At 40.8% G+C, this 18,150-nt stretch overlaps 1 protein-coding gene across 1 annotated transcript; it reads left to right on the top strand.

Annotated features, from left to right (window-relative positions):
• The first annotated feature begins 9,430 nt into the window (after nucleotides 1-9,430).
• On the top strand, nucleotides 9,431-17,390 carry LOC142369201 (E3 ubiquitin-protein ligase TRIM39-like). Its single transcript, XM_075451464.1, has 7 exons — nucleotides 9,431-9,507; nucleotides 10,343-10,920; nucleotides 13,064-13,159; nucleotides 13,518-13,751; nucleotides 14,233-14,380; nucleotides 15,397-15,423; nucleotides 15,547-17,390. Exons 1-7 carry the CDS (start codon nucleotides 9,438-9,440, stop codon nucleotides 16,092-16,094), a joined length of 1,701 nt encoding a protein of 566 aa, XP_075307579.1. The 5' UTR covers nucleotides 9,431-9,437; the 3' UTR covers nucleotides 16,095-17,390.
• Nucleotides 17,391-18,150: the final 760 nt, after the last annotated feature.

Below are 18,150 nucleotides of genomic sequence, written 5' to 3' on the forward strand. Positions count from 1 at the left end.
TTAATGGATAGAAAAGTTCAGAGAGACAGGAAGCAGGGGGCAGAGAGAGGGGGAACGACATGCAGCACAGGACCGTCCGATGCGGGACACGAAATGGGGCCAGCTGCAGCGAGGACTATAGCCTCTTGTACATGGGGCACCTGCTCAACCCACTACGCCATAGACCACACCTGTTTTATTATTTATTGTATTATTGTAAAAGTCTGTTGCTGTCTGCTGCGGAACCGGAAAAGAAAGTAATCGGCGGATCCACCAAACATGGAGAATGGTACAGAACTTTTACTCTGCCATTTTCATTTTAAAGTTCTTCCAGACGGCGGAGTCGACAGAACCAAAGTCATCTGTAAACACTGCCAAGTTGAATTGTCTTATCACTGTAGTAGTTCCAGTCTAAAATATCACTTAAAGGCAAAACACACAACTGATAGCAGCAAGTCATTCAACGAATCAGACAGTGGAGAGAGGCTTCTACATAAAGATGCTGATGTTAAAAGTGTGTTTGCACAACAAATGTTATGGCACTTTCATTCATATGGCAGCACATTTAAAATAAAACTAAATGCTAAAAGCTATACACTACTTTTGAATTCATTTTTGGATTTTGCGTACAAATGCGATTAATCGTGATTAATCAGGGAAATCCTGTGATTAATTAGATTAAAAAAATTGAATCGTTGCCCAGCCCTAGTTTAAAATAAATAGTTGTTTTTTTTCCCCACTTACCTGCCTGCTCGTCCCACCGCTGACTCGGAGCCACAGCACCACAGCCAACAGCCAGCACCCATCCTCTCCTACCTGGATTCCCCTCTGAACACCTGTCTGCATTTGGGTCCTCACAATTGAAAGGGACGGCTAATAGACCAAGCCGCAACAGTCTGGTTTGTACATTCAAGGATGCCATAAAACAAGGTGTAATATAGAGCAGTGTTTTTTAATCCTTCCTGCCCCAACACACCTGATTCAAATGATCAGCTCGTCACCAAGCTCTGGAGCGGCCTGATAACGAGCCACTCATTTGAATCAGGTGTGCTGGAGCAGGAAACGTCTAAAACATGCAGGGCAGTGGTCTCCGAGTATTATGGGGATGTAGACTGTAAATTAATACATGTAAAATACGTAAATACATTTTTACATGTGTGATTCCAATGAATATAGATGCCTCAATCTTAGGTAACGGAAACACACAGATTCTTATTTTTCACGAATGAAAATGTAGTGAAGGAATCTCGTATTTTTAAGACAGCAGAAGGATCTCCCACACACTGTTCTGATTCCTTAACAATATTTAAATGCAACATTTCTGTACCAGACCCTCATCAGGCAATAAAATTCAAACGAATCAGAGGACATCGTAAAAAAGGAAGTCGCTGTAAGTGTGCAACCAGTCACAGTTCTCCAGATATCACCAAAACACATCAGCAGTGCACATAATTCCAAAAGTTTTTTTTATTATTCCAAAAATTCAAACACAAAAATGTGGCTGTACAAACAAGGATGACCCAACAGAAATAACTAGAAATGGAGATTTAAGAAAAGGAATCAACATGACTTTGAACCAGAAAAACAACACACATTTTAAACATATATATATTAACCTGATATTGTCATGGTCTGGTTCAGTTAATATTCTAGTTCATCTTGCTTCCTGTTTTATTTTGAAGAGCCCGGCCCCTTGTGTTTTCTGTTTAACGTGCTTCCTGTCCTTGTTTTACACCTGGATTCATTTAGCTAATCACCATCACCTGCCACTAATTAGTGGTTTGCTTCCTCAAAATAAAAACCCCTCGGTGTCTTTTGTCCATCGGCAGAACCCTGTCATTACTTTCTTCATATCTCCCCAACGTCAGTCAGTCGTGCGTCTTTACTTTAGATCTGTTGGTTTTATTTTCTAGTTTGTTGATTCTTCTGCCAGTGCAGCACTATGTGTTCATTTGAAGGGAAAAAAAAAAAAATCCTTTATTGCCTCAGTCTGCCTACTTCTGCCTAATCTTCCTATTGAGCTGGTTGTCTCACCAACCGAAAGTGGTTCAATACCACAACAACATGTTGAAGGAATGTCATTGCGAGGCTCATCAAAACACACTGCAACAGGATAGTCTCTAGTTATTTGGCTGCAGATAAAACTAGGAAAAACCAGCATTTCTTGTCAATGAGGGGTTGGATGAATATGGATAAAAACAATTCACCTAAATCAGTCTAAATTCCCTTTTCATTCGTACTAATAATCTGACAAAACAGACACCGTCTTCATAAAGACGATAACTGGAGCAAGCCCACTGATGTTTACAGAATGAAGTCGGTTAGTGCAAAGAAAGTGTCATGGAAACTCAACGACCCTTTTTCGTCGGAGAGCAATAAAGTGAAACTGGAAGCTCCAACACCTGTCATCTGTGCATTCTTTAAGACGAGGACCTTATAAGGGACTGTCAAGGATGACTGATGGTGAGGGGGGGAAGCCAACAAGAGGTAAAGAAACAGATATATCTATACCGTCCTAATTCATGACATTGTTTCCCTGGATTTAGATAATACTTAAGCAAAAGGTCAGCCAGAGCCAGAAAGCCAGATAGATTGGATGCCGTACAGAGTTCTAATCTGAGGGGTTTAAAAATGAACTGCGTCACTCTGAGCCTTCCCTGCTTTGTAATATGAGATGCATATAAATTCAAAGAATGATTAGAAAGAGCCTCCTGAAAATGCATTTCTCCTCTCAGCATGATGTATCCGAAATCGTAGATGTGTGCTAGTGGATAAAACGCAGGCTCGTGTGGTATTTCGCTTATGTCTCGCATTTTCACATCTCGAAAAATTAAATTTGCCCCGTTAAAGATTTCACGTCAAAATTTCAATATTTTCGTGTCCGCCTAAGTCATTGAGCGGAGATCACGATGCATCCGGCAATTTTCAACTCAGCCTTTGAAAGCCGAGTCAACACGTTGATTCTTTTTCAGAAGTTGAGCCACTGACGACGTCAGCTAGCGTGATCTTGAACGTAATATGGCTTAGAAACCGTGCTCTGAATAAGGGTGTATGTACATGCTCATGTTATTCAACATTTTTATTGTTACAGGTCCGGAATTGTATATCTTAAAGATAGGGCTGGGCAGCGATTTAAAATTTTTAATCTAATTAATCACATGATTTCCCTGATTAATCACAGTTAATCGCATTTGTACGCAAAATCCAAAAATGAATTCAAAGGTAGTGTATAGCTTTTAGCATTTAGTTTTATTTTAAATGTGCTTCCATATGAATGAAAGTGCCATAACATTTGTTGTGCAAACACACTTTTAACATCAGCATTTTTATGTAGTTTTTATGTAGAAGCCTCACTCTACTGTCTGTTTCCTTGAATGACTTGCTGCTATCAATTGTGTGTGATATTTTAGACTGGAACTACTGCGTGAATAAGACAATTCAACTTGGCAGTGTTTACAGATGACTTTGTTTCTGTCGACTCCGCAGTCTGGAAGAACTTTAAAATGAAAATGGCCGAGTAAAAGTTCCGTACCCTTCTCCATGTTTGGTGGATCCGCCAATGAATTTCTTTTCCGCTTCCGCAGCAGACAGCAACAGACTTTTACAATAATAAAATAAATAATAAAACAGGGGTGGTCTGTGGCGTAGTGGGTTGAGCAGGCGTCCCATGTCCAAGAGGCTACAGTCCTCGCTGCACCTGGCCCCGGTTCGAGTCCTGCATCGGACGGCCCTGTGCTGCATGTCGTTCCCCCTCTCTCTGCCCCCTGCTTCCTGTCTCTCTGAACTTTCCTATCCATTAAAGCACAAAAGTCCTGAAAAATAATAATAAAAAATAAAAAAACGTGCGTTAATGCTAGATAAAATATTTATCGGCGTTAAATAATTAACGAGTTAACACGATAATAATGAGTTAACTCGCCCCTACTTAAAAATGTTCTATGAGAGGGCAGGGAGAAAAATGTAGGGGGGAAATGGGGAAAAGCATCTCCTTGGGAGAGTTGGAGGATCACATCTCTAATACAAATTTAAGATATTTTAGAATGTAGAAGAAATAAAAGAAAATATAAGGATGTGTTGCTTTAATTACGTCAAATAAGGGAAAGGAAAAGGAAAAAGGTGATCAGCTTTGGCTCTCTTTGACCCTCAAAATGCTTCTGTAAAACATGTTGAATACCTTTATCTGTCAGTGTCATTAAGACATATGAAAAGAACATGTCAAATTGCACAAGATGACACAACATTAGTTCAAATAGCACACGATGAGATCAAATCACATCTCGGGTGAAGAGGAGATAAAGCTGCTGTCAACTGCATCTCTGTTTCTGGCTGTTTACACAGAATATGGTGTTTGAGTAAATGCTGCATTGGCCTGGATAAACACATCCACATGTCTCAATTACTTTAAAAAAATTGATTTGAGTCATCAAAGGGAAAAAAGCCATGTGATGCATGAAAGGGTATTACCTGATACGGGTGTGATACAGATATTACAGTGAAAGAACTGACTGGAAGTGATTCACAATCCTCATTTAGGGACTGCATGCAAACACGAACATACACACACACACAACGAGAGGGAGAGCGCAAACATGCTGCAACAGGCAAGATCTGAGGGAGCAGAGCAGCTCACAAATTGAGTGTTGCCTGTGAAAGAAGCACTGGAGTGTTGTAGCTATTCATCAGCTGCGTGCGCCTGGCTGGTGAAGCCACAGGATACAAAGCCCGCACAGAAAAGCTCTTCAGAGGTTCTCCGGCTAAAAATAAAACGCCAATGCACACAGTTATTCTTGCATGGAATGCAGACATGGTTGATGTGTCCAGCTGCCCTCATCAATCCTCCCCCTGCACGCAAAGGTGGTACAGTTTAAGCTGCTTCGCCGCCTGAGTGTGAACAAGCAGCCGGGTGTATCCAGAGACTAATCGGCTGAGGAGACTGTCTTCCCAAAGTATTAAGCATTTGCTCACCTATACCAAAATTGCCTATCATTGCATTAGATAAATATGCAACCTCTCGTGGGTCATGTGAACAACTGAATATAAATTGTAAAAATAGCGTCCATGAAGGTAAAGGTCACGTTGTAAAAATGACATATTTTAACCCTAAGTACCAATTTTTTTTTCTTACCCCTACCAAGTAGTTTAGCTTTCTAGCCCCTAACCAAGTTATGTTATTGCTTAAATCCTAACAGGAAGTGGCTACATTTCATCTTAATGTGATGTGTTTACCTGTAACTAAGCAAATAGCAAAATGGTGTCCGTTAAGGTAATGGTTGTTCTGTAAAAAGAAATGAAGTGTTTCAATGCTAACCATCTTTTTTTCCCCCCCTTAAATGAAGTACTTCTAAATCTAAACCCTTCCACCAAAACCCTACCAGAAAGGGAAAAAGGTCTGAAGTTTAACTGAGTATTAAGTACATTTTGTCATATGTTGGTCTCGAACATGTTCCATACAGTTATCTCACGTCAGTAACTGACCCCTTTCTACCTCCATTAGAATTTTTTGGCTTATTAAAGGAAAAACTTGTGATGTCTGCTCCGATGTGAAAGCACTCTTGGGAGTCTCATGTCCCTCCTACCACTTGCAGGAGCGGTGCTTACCAGGATGCTTTTATGGGACGTCTGTAAGGGTATGAACGAATGACCTACATGGTCGCTTTGACTGGAGAACTTGCGTTCAGGCAAACACGTTTCGTCACTCAACCCCAATGTTTCTGATTCTCGTTGCCTGCATCCTGTTGGAAAGCAAATTGAGGAAAAAATGGGTGTTGACAGCAAGGTCTTTCTCACATTTCTCGCATCAAAGCAGCTGATAAGTTTTGAAGCCCTTCTTACACCAGTCTAAAAACCCACCAACACCCACTTCAATCTGGCTTTTGAGTGCAATACGAAAGACTTGGCAGACACTTTTATCCAAAGTGACTCACATTTATTGAACACGCTAGGAGGGGCAATGTGGGATTCGGTGTCTTACCCAAAAATACTTCAACATGTACATTGGGGAAGTTGGGAATTAAACCAGCACCAGCAAACCAACAATTCTACCTCCAGAGCTACAAACACCCTGAATGCCATTTAATTGGTAGTCAGTCCCACCTCAAATGACTCCTCAGTACTTGTTGGTACTCATCAACCACAGCTCCAACTAGCATTGATTGGAACACAGCACTCAGGTGCACACACATTAAAAAAAAACAAAAGGGTGCTGCACTCAAGGCTACATAGGTGGGCACAGTTTACTTTATTCCTACAAAAATGTCTTTACCAGCTGTAATGTCTCACATGGAGACATTCACAGACATAAAGACAAGAAACGGACCAATATCACCCATCTGCGATACAGCTGGCAGCTCGTTTCATTTTTAACAACAGTCAGTCAGTTTGTAACAACACTCAGTGGGGTTACATGGCACTGAAAGGATCAGATAACTGGCTAAATTACAATAAGATTGAGTTATTAAGTGCATGTAGACACCTTAATCTGACAAGAAATTGGGTCGAATCGAGTTACTTGCAATCGGATTAAGACCCCGAGATAACTCGAGATAACTCGGTTGAAAGTCAAATTAAACGTGAAGCACGTGGTGAATTAGACTTTGCGTCCTGCGCATGCTCAAGATTTTTTCCCGGGGTCGGGAACCAGAAGTCGGAAGAGACGATATTACTGTTGTAGTCGCGTCAGAAAGAAAAACACTGCGATGGAGAATGCGCCGTTGTGCATCGCGTTTGTGCAATAAGCAGCTCACCATGAACGAAATGTAGAGGGACGTAGCTTCATCTTGCTCTTAATTCGCCATTTTCTCGAATGCCTGAGTTTGTTGTTGGTGGTGTTGAAGGGGTCAACCGGAAGTGGCTCTATTAGCAATAGTTGAAATGGGTACAGCGCCACCTATCGTATCGGAGTATGACATGCTTTGTGCCTCTCATCCGATTTATTCACCGCCATATATCCAAGGATAATTACCCTTTCTCAACTCATTCTTTTTGTAATTTAGCCAATTATCTGATCCTTTCAGTGTCATGTAACCCCACTGAGTGTTACATAGCTAACCCAATCACTGAATGGTATCCCTGAAAGCATTCAGACACCTTTCAAGTAATCTTCACAGCTTTAGTGCCCCGCAATGAGCTCCTGTTCTCACTTTCTCTGAGAATTTCCCACCTTGGGTCAACATGAAGTCCCACGAGCGCTAATGGTGCAACTTAAATGCCAGTTTACCTGGTTTTAAAGAGATGGCACATGATCAGATCTAGGAGGCATCATTTCAGTCAAAGGTTCGGTCTTCCTGTTGCTGGGGCACAGGGAGGTTATCCACGCCAACTACCATTCATGCTCAGCAGAACTACTGTATCCTCCCGAAGGAGTTGAGAGCATTGATACTCTGTCTAAAAAAGAACAGAGGGCTTGTGGAGAAAGGTAGAGGACAACATAGCAGCTGGAAGGAGGAGGACGCAGAGGAAGCAACATGCTGATATGCGAGTAGATAATAAGGAGGGCGAGCTTACGGGTTATTCGTGTGCGTTTGAGAGGGAAGGGGGAAGATGCAGAAGACGGAAGAAGCAAGATGAGAGGGTTAACTAAAGCAGAATTTTCTGTTTATTGCAGGCGGCGCTCTTCAAGCAGAAACATGACAGCGGGAGAGACGGAGGTGGTAAATGAGGTTTGGTTTAGGGTGAGAGCTGGGGTGAGAAGATGGGGGGGTGGAGGGGTTCAAGAGAGGATAAACAAACGCAATGTGGCTTCAAGCAGACACTTTACCGTGTGCTGTACTGCAGGGAAGGAAAGAAAAGAAGAAAAAAAACAGGAAGCAAGGCAGCAGAAGAAGGGTATCATTTCTATTTTTAAACCTGACAGAACATTTGGATAGGGTTATGGAAAATAAAACAAAAGAAAGTCAGAACAAAGGAGAGGGAAAAGAAAAGGCAGACGATTGAAAGAGATGAAACGGTTGACGGCAGCAACGACGAGCTGCCAGAGAGAGGAAGGGAAAGGGGGAGGAAAGGGGGAAGGGAGGGAGGAATACATTTACCTTGACTGACACTGCGACAGGGAGAGAAAGCAGAATCCCCTTCCCTAAGATATTGTAGCTCCACAACATCATGCGACATAATCTCTGCAGTGGGTTTGCTGTAGGGCCACACTGAGCATGAACATTATGCGAAAACGCACACGTGCAGGTAAGATCTGTGGGCACATCGCCACAGGTTCAAGAACTTTTGGAGCAACTGCAAATGCACAAAGATTTCCATAATAAAAAATATTGGAGCGAGCGTGCTGGACAGCAAGACTAGTGCAGACTGTCTTAAAATATGCAGATAATGAAGACGTATAAGATGATCAATCATGTGTAAGAGATGGCGATCCAGTGGCAGTTTAAGGTAGCAAGATAGATCAGTATAATCTCAGGGACCTGGATTCGTTTTCGACATCAATACTGTCAATATGGTGCAGTACAAGAAGGAAAATCAATCCCTCTGAGGTGACAAATTGAGGGCTCACAGCTCAAAGTAGCTGAGCAGAAATTAAACACCTTTCTGTCAGGCTACATTTACTGCATTGCCGCTTCAACTATGATCTCTGATTGTAAGCGGTTTGTGAATAACTCCATCATTTCTGCTTATGCCTTGGCAGAACTAAATTGTTGCCACGGGCGACAGCATCAGCTGCTACACTGGGGTAAAAATGCAGGATGAATGTAAAGTCCACGTTGGCAGGAAACAAGAGCTGTCTCAGTGCCAGCCCAAGGCTGCCCACTAGTGGTAGAGATGAAGAATTGGCGACTTCTGATGCATTAAATTATGATCTACGCAAAAAAAAGGGGAGAATAGTTGAAAGCAGTTAAAAAAGAAGAATGTGCTGAGTATTAACACACCCAAAATGCCCTTGAATAATGAGAGATTTTACATTAGTGTTTAGTGGTCTTCTTGAGAAGGGTGGTAATAAACTTTGCATTCCCTACATTCTCATCTAGCACTGACACGCCTTTTTAAGCAGAGGGATGAGGCAAAGGAGTTTTGCAAATCCGGATGCTTTTGAAATTACAGGTCAGGCACATTAAAGTCGACTATTACGGTATGTCCCATTAGAGACGGAAAACAGAGGTAAAACAGCCGACCTCACGCAACAATGACAAGCTGTAGAAATTATTTGTTTTTTTTAACACAATCCACTTGGCACCGCCTATAGTTTGTGTTATCTTTTTTAGAGTACCATCAACAAGCAAAAATGATTTCAGATACAAACGTGTAAATGAAATAAAACACAAGTTTGTGGTAAGCAGCCTTGGGGTCAGGTAAACACAGTGAAAACTTCCAACTTCTGCATCTGAGAATCTACAAAATTTCCCATAAACTAAATTTAGAAGCTGAAGAGGAAATAAGAAAAGGCCGCAGGTACATTCCCTCCGTGGCTACGATTACATAACAAGATGCAGCAATCACAGACCTCAGAGCAGTTACGAATGTCGGTGCAGGAAAAGGTGAACATACCTGGTGCCTGTCATACCGGTGAGAGCAGCCAAGAGAGCCACAGTAAGTATTACAACCATGTGGTCTGTGTGTAAGATGGAGTTTTACATTTTTCTTTCGTAAAGGGACTTATGTTCGAAAAGATAATGGCACAATGCATTGATTTACTAAAAAATTGTACACCTAACTGTATAGGTGCTACATTGAACTGGTTGCAACTTAACTTAAGCTGAATGTAACAGTCATGACACACTGTTGATTTACATATGTTAAGTTACAGTTTTTATCAACTCTGTAGCAAAACATCAGCCGCACAATGACCAAAACGTGGTTTGAGACAGCTTTGGGATCCAACATTCAGTATTTTGTTCCTCGACAGAACCAAAGTCATCTGTAAACACTGCCAAGTTGAATTGTCTTCTCACCGTTCCAGTCTAAAATATCACTTAAAGGCAAAACACACAACTGATACCAGCAAGTCATTCAAGGAAACAGACAGTGGAGCGAGGCTTCTACATAAAAACTACATATAAAGGCTGATGTTAAAAGTGTGTTTGCACAACAAATGTTATGGCACTTTCATTCAAATGGCAGCACATTTAAAATAAAACTCAATGCTAAAAACTATACACTACTTTTGAATTCATTTTTGGATTTTGTGTACAAATGCGATTAATCGTGATTAATCAGGGAAATCATGTGATTAATTAGATTAAAAATTTTAATCGTTGCCCAGCCCTAAATTTAAGTCATCAAATCTTTTAAGACAAAAGAAGAGAGAAAGAGCCCTTTTGCAACATATTATATTATATGTTTTAAGAAGTTTTTTTTAGTTCAAAACAAAACAAAACATACAGTATATGTTTGTATCTAGTTAAATTTTTCCCAATGCTTTCAGACATGTCGGGAACACAGGATGAGTTAAAGTTTCGTTGCTCCGTCTGTCTGGACCTTTTCATCGACCCAGTCTCAACACCATGTGGCCACAACTTCTGCAAGCTCTGCCTTGAGAATTACTGGGACAACACAGATGTGTATCACTGCCCCCTGTGTAAGGAGACATTCTACAAGAAACCAAAGCTGCAGGTCAACATCACCTTGCGAGAGGTTGTGGATCACTTCAAAAGCACAATTTCAAGCGCTGTGACCTGCGGGGAAAGCTGCAAGGCCAAACCGGGTGAAGTGGTATGTGACGTCTGCACAGATGTGAAACTAAAGGCTTCCAAGTCCTGCCTGGTGTGTATGGTGTCTTACTGTGAAACTCACCTGGAGCCTCACAAGACAGCATCAGCTCTGAATAAACATAAGCTCATTGAACCAGTCAGGAACCTGGAGGACAGGATATGCAAGAAGCATGAGAGGATCTTGGAGCTGTACTGCAAGAACGAGGAAATGTTCATTTGTCAGATCTGTGCTGATACCAGCCACAGACGGCACCAAGTGGTGACATCAGAGGTCGCAGTACAGCAGAAAATGGTAAATAAATGGATGAATAAAAGTTTTTAGTTTACATTTCTTTTTATTTATCTTTTTTTTTTTTTTTTTTTACATAAAATGATTGGTTCTGTGAAGGTTTTTTGTTTGTTTGTTTGTTTGTTTCCTGAAACTAGCTTATGCTAATGGTAGTATTTTAGGACACAAAATCTGGTGACGGAGTAACAACTATAAAATGAGAATATTTGGTGTTTTGTCTTTAGCTGAAACCATTTTTGTTCAGAAACATCCCCTGAGTGGATTTATTCTAACTCTGAACGAGGGTATGTATGACGGTTGCACTTGAGGTGACTCACGGTATCTTTGCCATTTTCTGGTGTGAACAGGGGTATGTTCTCTATGAACCTTTAAGTTGGATTAAACTGTTGACAATTTGGCCCGATCCTGAACCTCAAATTGCTGTTTGGATTTGTTGTCGCAGAATATCTGTAGGGTCACCCATTAGAAAGTCAGTTTATTCAATGTAGACAAGATGCAATTAGGGAATTCAACAGTGGCGATTTTGGAAATCTGCCCGACAACTGCCACTTTTAATTGGTATGAACGGCTTATTAGCCAAAGGTTTACCGAAAAAGGTGCGCCCTACCACACTACATACACTTTCTAAAATAAGTCTAACTATTTCCTTCTGTTTTCCTCAATCTGGGATCTTGAAAGTGACATGTAAGAAACAGGCCTCCTCCCTTAAGACTACACAGTCTCTTTGTTACCATCTCTGTTCACTACATCCAGAGGTGTCAAGTAACGAAGTACAAATACTTCGTTACTGTACTTAAGTACACTTTTTAGGTATCTGTACTTTACTCCATTACTTATTTTTCTGCCTACTTCTTACTTCTACTCATTACATTTTCACACAAGTATCTGTACTTTCTATTCCTTACATTTTCAAAACAAACAGCCTCGTTACTCTTGGCTTCAGTTTTTTTTTTTTTTTAACTCTTGGCTTCAGTTTAATGTTTATGTATTTCACGTCATGTGCGCCATCCACACCTAGTGAGAACGAGTGTAATTGGATGAATCATATAACGCAAACACTCATTGGTTAGGCTATTCGTCAAATTAAATCGTCATTCGTCAGAAGCGAGCAGGTGTTCTACAACTAACTGCAAACGCGAAGCTGCCACGCAAAATGTCCGATTCAGAAAAAGATTCAGAAAAAGATGGCGAAATGTCTGAAAGGTCGGACACAGGCGAGAGCGTATCGGGAGATGGAGACGGAGACCAAAGAGACCTTCCTCATCCTTGGCCCTATCCTTTTTCAAAATAGTCAGGTGCAAAAATGACTCAATGTAACGTGCAATGTAAACTCTGCACACCCAAGACCCACATAATTTTGGCGTTTAAGAACTCTCCCTCCAATTTGAAAAAACATGTAGAGGTAAAATATAAGCTTATTCTTTGTTACCACCGAACTGTGAACTGATAATTGATATATTTTGCTGCAGCTTGGCTAGCATAGGAACATGCCAAGACATGCCCGGTTAGCAGCTAACAATTGTCAAAGGCGTTAGCCTTGCCTCTGATGTTTTCGGAATAACAACTGGCATAGTTATATATTTTTTCAGGCAGTAAGACTTTTTTTTTGTTTTTTTGATGGGACTGAATTCCAATAAAGTTTGAGAAAGAACATGCTCCTTGAGTGACTTTGTCTTTGACAGTAATGGTTTTATGATTGTTGTCTTGGGCCACATGTAGAACTAATCAGTTTTCAAATTGAGCTTGCAATTCATATAGTGGCATCTACCTTTTTGTGTGTGGGTTTTAAAAAAAAAATTATTTAAAGGTTACTTTATACTTTTATACTTTAAGTAGGTTTTGGAGCACATACTTTTTCACTTTTACTTAAGTAAAAAGGTCAAGTTGATACTTCAACTTTTACCAAAGTGTTTTTAAACTGCAGTATCTATACTTCTACTTAAGTAACAAATGTGTGTACTTTTGACACCACTGACTACATCCTAATGTTTTTGCTGATATGTGCAAAAAACATAAGCAGTGAATGGATGTCATGACCCAAAGTGCCGATATGAATATTTTTACTCATGACAGCCACAGCTGACAACCTATGACAGATTCCTCATGTAAAATTGCTTTTTTTTTTTTTTTTCCATTTCTCTGCAAGATTCAGATTAAGAGGCGGGAGAGAGAAGTGGAGCTGATGATACAGGATCGGCAAAGGAGGATTGAAGGAATCATCCTCTTGAGGAAGAAAACCAAAGTATGTTCAAGTTCTGCACTGGATAACCACAAAAAACCCAAAGTTTTCTCATTTATCAGCCAATCGGAGGCGACTCAGAGCTCAGTAGAAGGAAATTCAGAGCCCAGACAGCACCACATAGCTCATTGCCATCAGCCCTTATCACCTGCCTCACCTGTTTGCAGATGTCCTTTGATTAGATGAAGGCATTTGTAGATGCATACTAAACAAATCGCATCATTAAATAAAGGCGTCGTGCCAACAACTGCACGTGTTGAGGCAGGCTTGAGTGCTTCAAATTGGTTGAACACAATGTTGGTGTTCAGGGTCCCTCGTTAAGAAAGCTTTTAAGCGGTTGATTTAGTTTTTTTTTCCTTAGGAGAGCGCTGAGAAACAAAAGGAGGATAGCGTTCGGGTGTTCACGTCTGTGATCGAGTCCATCGAGAAGACCCGCGAAGAGCTGATGGAGAGGATTGAGGCGAAACATGACGCTGAACAGAGGAGGTTTGAAAAGCTCATCAACGAGCTGAGGCAGGAGCTCGGTGAGCTGGAGAAAAAAAGCATGGAACTGCAGCAGCTCCCACAGATCGAAGACCACATCACCCTGCTGCAGGTAAGAGCAGGACTGACCTAACAGATGGGCTATATGTCCATATTATGTGTATGTTCATGTGAAAAAGAAATTTTACAATGTTTCACATCTCAGGACGTAATACCAAATCGTTTGGCCCTTACTGGGTTTTAAAATTGAATAAAGTGCTTTTCAACAGACTCTAGCTTGGTATGGGGTTGGTGGGACCACAAAACGACTTGGAGGATGACATAGTTGGGGCAACAAAAAATTTAAAAAAGCTCTAAAAAACAAGCTCAAATAAGAGAGACTGGTTATTTTATGCACTGAAGCAACTGTTCAACACATCCTGTGGAATTAGTGTGAAGTCATTCCTTCGGCTTGAAGTGGCTGGTTTGTCCCCCCTGGGAGGTCGTAGCATAGAGTAAACGGCGACATGAAAGGATTTTGAGTCCATTATCACGTTGTTTTTGTTACTCGTTTGCCCCTAAAAGCAACCGTGTTTCCGTCTCCCACTCACCAGACTTTCAGTCAAGCCAACACGCTACCATCCACTCAGAACTGGCCAACCATTCCCGTTTATGAGGTGGATTTTTTGGGCTACATACGAACGTTTTTGATGAAGGCAAGAGAGTTCATCAACCTGGAAATCAGAAAGCAAGAGTCCACAGGTGAGTCTGAGCTGTGTAGCCACGGTATTATATGGATTTGATTTCTTCCATCGAGTCCTTAAATGTAAATGTACTTTATTTATACAGCCCTTTACAGACAATCCTTACGATGTACCAAAGTGCTTTACAGCAGGTAATAAATAAAGAGAAGAATAAGTAAAAACAAATAAAAAACAATAAAAGAACAGTGAAAGCAATAAAATATAACAAAATCGATTAAGATAAAATAAGATTAAAGTGCCATCATACCACTGGGTATTAAAAGCAATCCTAAATAAGTAGATTTTTAGCCTAGATTTGAAGAGAAAGTTTAAATCCACTGTAAAGGGATGCAGGTCGGATCATCGAGAGAATGCCAGAAATAATTTGGTAGCTCAGCATGTCTGACTACATGTCCTTGACATGCTGACTGCCCCATCACTCAGCGGTCCCTGCGCACCATCCAAACGGTCACGGCTTTTCTCTGTTCTGGCCCCCCGATGGTGGAACGATCTCCTGACTGATGTCAGGACAGCTGAGTCGCTGCCCATCTTTGGCCGCAGGCTGAAAACCCATCTCTTCAGGCAACACTAACCAGATCTGCCCTCTTAGGGCATCACCTGTTTCGTCCTAAATCCTTACACACTTATTTGTTTCCTAAATTGTCTTCCCATTTGTCTAGGTACCTAACTTACCGCACTTACTCTAGCACTAGTTATGCTCTTAGCTGTTTGGTTTTGGAAGGAAATGCACTTATGATTTCTTGTGACCTGAAGTTCTTTTGCCTACCGATGTGGAACACACTTATTGTAAGTCGCTTTGGATAAAAGCGTCTGCAAAAATGACCGTAATGTAATGCTGATGGATGGGAGTTCAACTGATAAATACACATCCGAAAGAAAGGGATTCAGGCTACGGATGTGATTTGATAAGTAAAACTCTGGGTTCACTATTCCACTCTGTCTGCATCACTTAACATATCAGCCTCGTCATTTTTCACTCACTCACTGTCATTATGTTTCTTTCCTCCTCCACAGAGCTCGAGAAAGTGAAAACATTTGCAGGTTTGCTATTCCCATGGAGCACTCATAGCTTTGAAATGAAACACTTCAATGTTAAATCCCGTTTTTTTGTTCTTTTGCCGTCACGTCTTCACATTTTCCTCTCACTTTTTCCTCCTCCAACAGGGGACGTCACCATTGACCCCAACTCTGCAGGATCCCGGCTTACCGTCTCCGAAGATGGGAAAGAAGTCAGGCAGTCTCCAAAAAAGCATAAACTACTGGCTGGCTCAGGAAGGTTGGCAGAAAGCACGTTTGCTGCCGCAACTCGAGGTCTGACCACAGGCAGGCACTACTGGGAGGTCGGGGTGAAGGAGAAATCTAACTGGGCGCTGGGAGTCAAATCTGGCTCTTTGAAAAAGGGAGAACCGATCACTCCCTGCCCAGAAAACGGCATGTGGACTATAAGCCACAGTGACGGCGAGCATTACTTTGCGTTGACGCAAAAGCCGTCCCCTCTGACGCTCTCGCCTCGCCCTCAGAGGGTGGGCGTGTTCGTGGATTACGAAGAGGGGCAAGTGTCGTTTTTTAACGCAGAAGCCAAAACGTACATCTTCTCCTTCGCCAAGTGCAGCTTCACAAACGAGGTCTACCCCGTGTTCGATCCGTGCCCGGCCGCAGAGCCAAAAGAAGCGGCTCCTTTAAAACTCGCGATCGTTGAGATCACAAAATGACAAAAGTGGAAGTCACGTCTGTTTGATGCAGTTGGAAACAGACTCGCAGCAATCACACAGCTGCTTATATATCCATGAATTACTCTGCCACACACTGCAGGAAATATCCTCTGTGGCATTGATTGTTGATTATGAAATAGGGGTGGTTTCACTGTTTTTTTTTCTTTTTCTTCTTTCATTACCTTTTATTTGTCCTACTCTAGTTGATGCTCATTTCCCCAGCAAGAAACAACTCAGAATAGGAATATCATTTTTCATTTTCATAAACAGCTTTGCTGGATATTCGACACACGTTGTGGGGGGCGCTGAGGCCTATCCCAGCTGGCAGGGGTTGCCCGTCCATTAAATTGACGAACCTAACAATTTCTATTTAGGAATAGTCAAATTTGAACTTATAAAGGTAGATATGCTTATGCAGTAAGGCCACATCCAGTCCCTAGTTAGCTTAGCTTTGCATTAATACCACAGAGAGCCACAACAAGAAACAAACTACAGCGTGTTATTTATTTATTTTTTTCGTTTCTCTTTTTGGTGCTGCAAAAGTTAAAGATAAATCATTTAGCCAGGTTTTGGAAGTCGCCAAGTAACCTGTGGAGAATCCAGGCACACAAAAACCATTAAATGGCAAATTACCGCTTGGCTGTTTCAGATGGTCAGTGCTTTTTTTTTTTTTTTTTAATATTCTGGTCCAGTCCAGAGTCCAGACTAAACATGGAGAAGCAGTATTTAGCTGTAATGCTGCAAACAAGTGGAACAAACTGCCAGTGGAGATTAAACTTTCACCAAATGTAGACATTTTTAAATCCAGGTTACAAACATTTCTTTTCTCATGTGTCTATGCATGAATATCTTTTAACTTATCTAGACTGTTGCCTGTTTTTAAATTCATTTAAATGATTTTATTTGTTTCTCTTTATATTCTTTTATGGATTTTTAATGCTTCATCCACTCCCTGCTGCAATGCTTTTGTTTTATGTAAAGCACTTTGAATTGTTTGTACATGAAATGTGCTATACAAATAAATTTGATTTGATTTGATTATCCGGGTTCTACAAAGAGCTTTACGATGCTTTAGTCATTTAGTCGATATACGCATGATCACAGTCCTTGTTGTTATGTATTTGCGCTCGATATTTACAGTGTATTTTTCTCCTCAATCACACGCATATGGGCATAGTATACTTTGACACGTGGATGGGCTAAGTATGGACACTGGAAAATAAGCATTCATAACACCTGAGCGACGGCCATATTTTCACATAGAAAAGATTATACACTTTGAAATAAAACAATATATATTAAACCCAGTTTTGTGCCATCTTTTTGTTATCGTCATCCTTAGTTTGACATTAAATCGTCAGTCTTAAGTTTGAACTTGGTTGCCATTAATTAGGAGAAATTAGGTCATATTCAATTTTTGTTCCCAAGGAGCCAAATAATGCTCTTTATTTTCAAAGACCCCAGACTGTCTGAGATGCTCACAAGGTCATTCTATAGGTAACATAGCGCCAACAAAAGTTGTAGGTACAACTCAGTTTCCAGAAAAGCTGGAACGCCATTTGCGGTTTATTTTATAGACTAAAAATCAGGAAATGGTTGCCTTGGAATGATCACACTATTGCATTTAAAAAAAAGTTTGGGTAACAAAAGACTGAAAAAAGCTGTTTACTTTTAAGAAAGTATCATGAGTGGGGATGAAGAGAGCATCAAAGAGCCACTGAAGGTGAATAGGGTAAGAGTATATAACCATGGTAACCCGCACCCAAGTTACTACTTCAATTTTAAAGTTTTGTTTGAATCTGCAGAAGATGTATTATACAGTCATAAAAGATACTAATTTGTGTACATTTCCATTACAGGAATATTTTTCTTACATATTAGTGTAAAAGTTGTTTTTTTTATAGAAGGGATTTTGGATATCTCTGTTTATCACTTCACAAATGAAAAAAAAAACAGAGAAAAACACACATTTTCACAATGTTTTTTTTAGATTAAATGTTCTACAAACCAGGCCGTGAACGAGATATGGACAAAGCCTCTCTATAAAACCCTGAAG

This window comes from Odontesthes bonariensis, chromosome 19, assembly GCF_027942865.1.
Source record: "Odontesthes bonariensis isolate fOdoBon6 chromosome 19, fOdoBon6.hap1, whole genome shotgun sequence".
NCBI classification, from domain to species: Eukaryota; Metazoa; Chordata; class Actinopteri; order Atheriniformes; family Atherinopsidae; genus Odontesthes; species Odontesthes bonariensis.